General features: G+C 46.8%; 1 protein-coding gene across 1 annotated transcript in view; it reads left to right on the top strand.

Moving 5' to 3' along the window:
• The window catches only part of CATSPERD (catsper channel auxiliary subunit delta), a 69,575-nt gene that overhangs the window by 44,960 nt on the left and 22,401 nt on the right, over positions 1-2,214 (top strand). The window contains exon 15 of the mRNA XM_011943621.1: positions 1,129-1,247. Coding sequence (XP_011799011.1) covers positions 1,129-1,247 — 119 coding nt within the window. The remainder of the gene's footprint in view (positions 1-1,128; positions 1,248-2,214) is intronic.

Here is a 2,214-nt window from a genome sequence, read left to right on the forward strand (position 1 = left end):
TTTTTTTTTTTTTTGAGACACAGTTTTACTCTGTTGCCTAGGCTGGAGTGCAGCAGTATGATCACTGGTCACTGCGACCTTCACTTCCTGAGTTCAAGCGATTCTTGTCCCTCGGTCTCCCAAGTAGCTGGGATTACAGACACACGCCACCATGCCTGGCTAATTTTTGTATTAGTAGTAGAGACAAGGTTTCGCCATGTTGGCCAGGCTGGTCTCGAACTCCTTACCTCAGGTGATCCACCCACCTCGGCCTCCCAAACTTCTGAGATTACAGGCATGAGCCACCGAGGCCAGCCCCATACACTTTTAAACTATGAGATATTGTGAGAATTCACTGACTATCACAAGAACACCATGGGGGAAACTGCCTCCATGATCCAATCACCTCCCACCAGGTCCCTCCCCTGACATGTGAGGATTATAATTCAAGATGAGATTTGGGTAGGGACATAGAACCAAACCATATCAGATGGATAAATGGGTAGGTAGATGAGTGGATAGATGGATAGAGAGATGGATGGATGGTTGGCTGGATGGGTGGATAGATGGATGGATGAGTGAATAGATGAATGGATGGGTGGGTGGACAGAGCGGATGGATGAATAAATGGGTAGATAGATGAGTGGCTGGATAGAGAGATGGATGGGTGGATGGATGGATGGATAGATGGGTGGGTGGAATGAACGGATGGAAGGATGGATGAGATAGATGGATGGGTGGATGGATGGATGCATAAATGGATAGATGGATGAGTGAATGGATGGATGGGTGGGTGGATGGAATGGATGGATAAATGGGTAGATGGATGAGTGGATGGGTAGAGAGACGGAAGGGTGGATGGGTTGATGGAGGGACGAATGGGTGGGTGGAATGAATGGATGGATGAGATGGATGGATGGATGAATGGATGTATGGGTGGAATGAATGGATGGATGAGATGGATGGATGGATGAATGGATGTATGGGTGGAATGAATGGATGGATGAGATGGATTGATATATGGATGGATGGATGGACGAATGGGTGGGTGGAATGAATGGATGGAAGGATGGATGAGATGGATGGATGGATGGATGGGTGATTGAATGAGTGAAAGGATGAACAAAATGCAGCCGTGTTGTTTACAAGGGTGCTATTCTTTAATAACACAGGTTCCATTGCCTTGCAGCTTAAAGAGAGCCACCATGTCTACCTTAACTGTGGACATAGCAAACAAGGAAATTTCATGTGTGGATATCAAGCCACTGGTAGGTCCCAAATCTTCGCTGTCCCATATTCGGTGTCGTAAGTGTTAAGACTCATGGAAGCTGGACCTGAAGTTGCAGTGAGCAGAGATTGTGCCACTGCACTCCAACCTGGGTGCAACAGAGTGAGACTCTGCCTCAAAAAATAAAAAAAATTAAAAATAAAAATAAACATTCATGGCATAAAAAAATGTATGGCTGCATGCTTCCACACAGATGAACCTCAAGGAGATCCCACACAGTGAGAGAAGCCAGGCACAAAAGGACAAATCCTGTGTGATTCCACTTTTAAGAAGTCCCTAGAGTCATCAGATTCATAGAGCTAGAAAGTAGGATTGGGGGTGTCAGGGGCTGGGGAAGGGGGTGATTGAGGCAGTTGAATGCAGGCAGTCACCCTGTTGGCCAGGCTGGTCCCGAACTTTTGACCTCGGGTAATCTGCCTGCCTCAGTCTCCCAAAGTGCTGGGATTACAGTAGTGAGCCACTGCGCCTGGCCAATTTTTTTATTTTTAGTAGAGATGGAGTTTCACCCATGTTGGCCAGGCTGGTCTTGAACTCCTTTTTTTTTTTTTTTTGACATAGAGTCTTGCTCTGTCACCCAAACTAGAGTACAGTGGCACGATCTCGGCTCACTATAACCTCCATCTCCCAGATTCAAGCAATTCTCCTAACCTCATCCTGCCGAGTAGCAGGGAGGTTTTTGTTGTATTTTTAGTAGAAATGGGGTTTCACTACAATTGCCAGGCTGGTCTTGAACTCTTGACCTCAGGTGATGTGCCTGTCTCTGCCTCCGAGCCACCACGCCCAGCTAATTTTTGTATTTTTAGAAGAAACTGGGTTTCACCATGTTAGCCAGGCTGGTCTCGAACTCCTGATCTTAAGTGATCTGCCCGCCTTGACCCCCCAAATTGCTGGGATGACAGGAATGAGCCACTGTGCCCGACCTGGTCTTGAACTCTTGGTCTTTTTTT

The sequence above is a fragment of the Colobus angolensis genome, unplaced genomic scaffold (genome assembly GCF_000951035.1).
Source record: "Colobus angolensis palliatus isolate OR3802 unplaced genomic scaffold, Cang.pa_1.0 Scaffold22, whole genome shotgun sequence".
In the NCBI taxonomy this organism is placed as follows: domain Eukaryota; kingdom Metazoa; phylum Chordata; class Mammalia; order Primates; family Cercopithecidae; genus Colobus; species Colobus angolensis.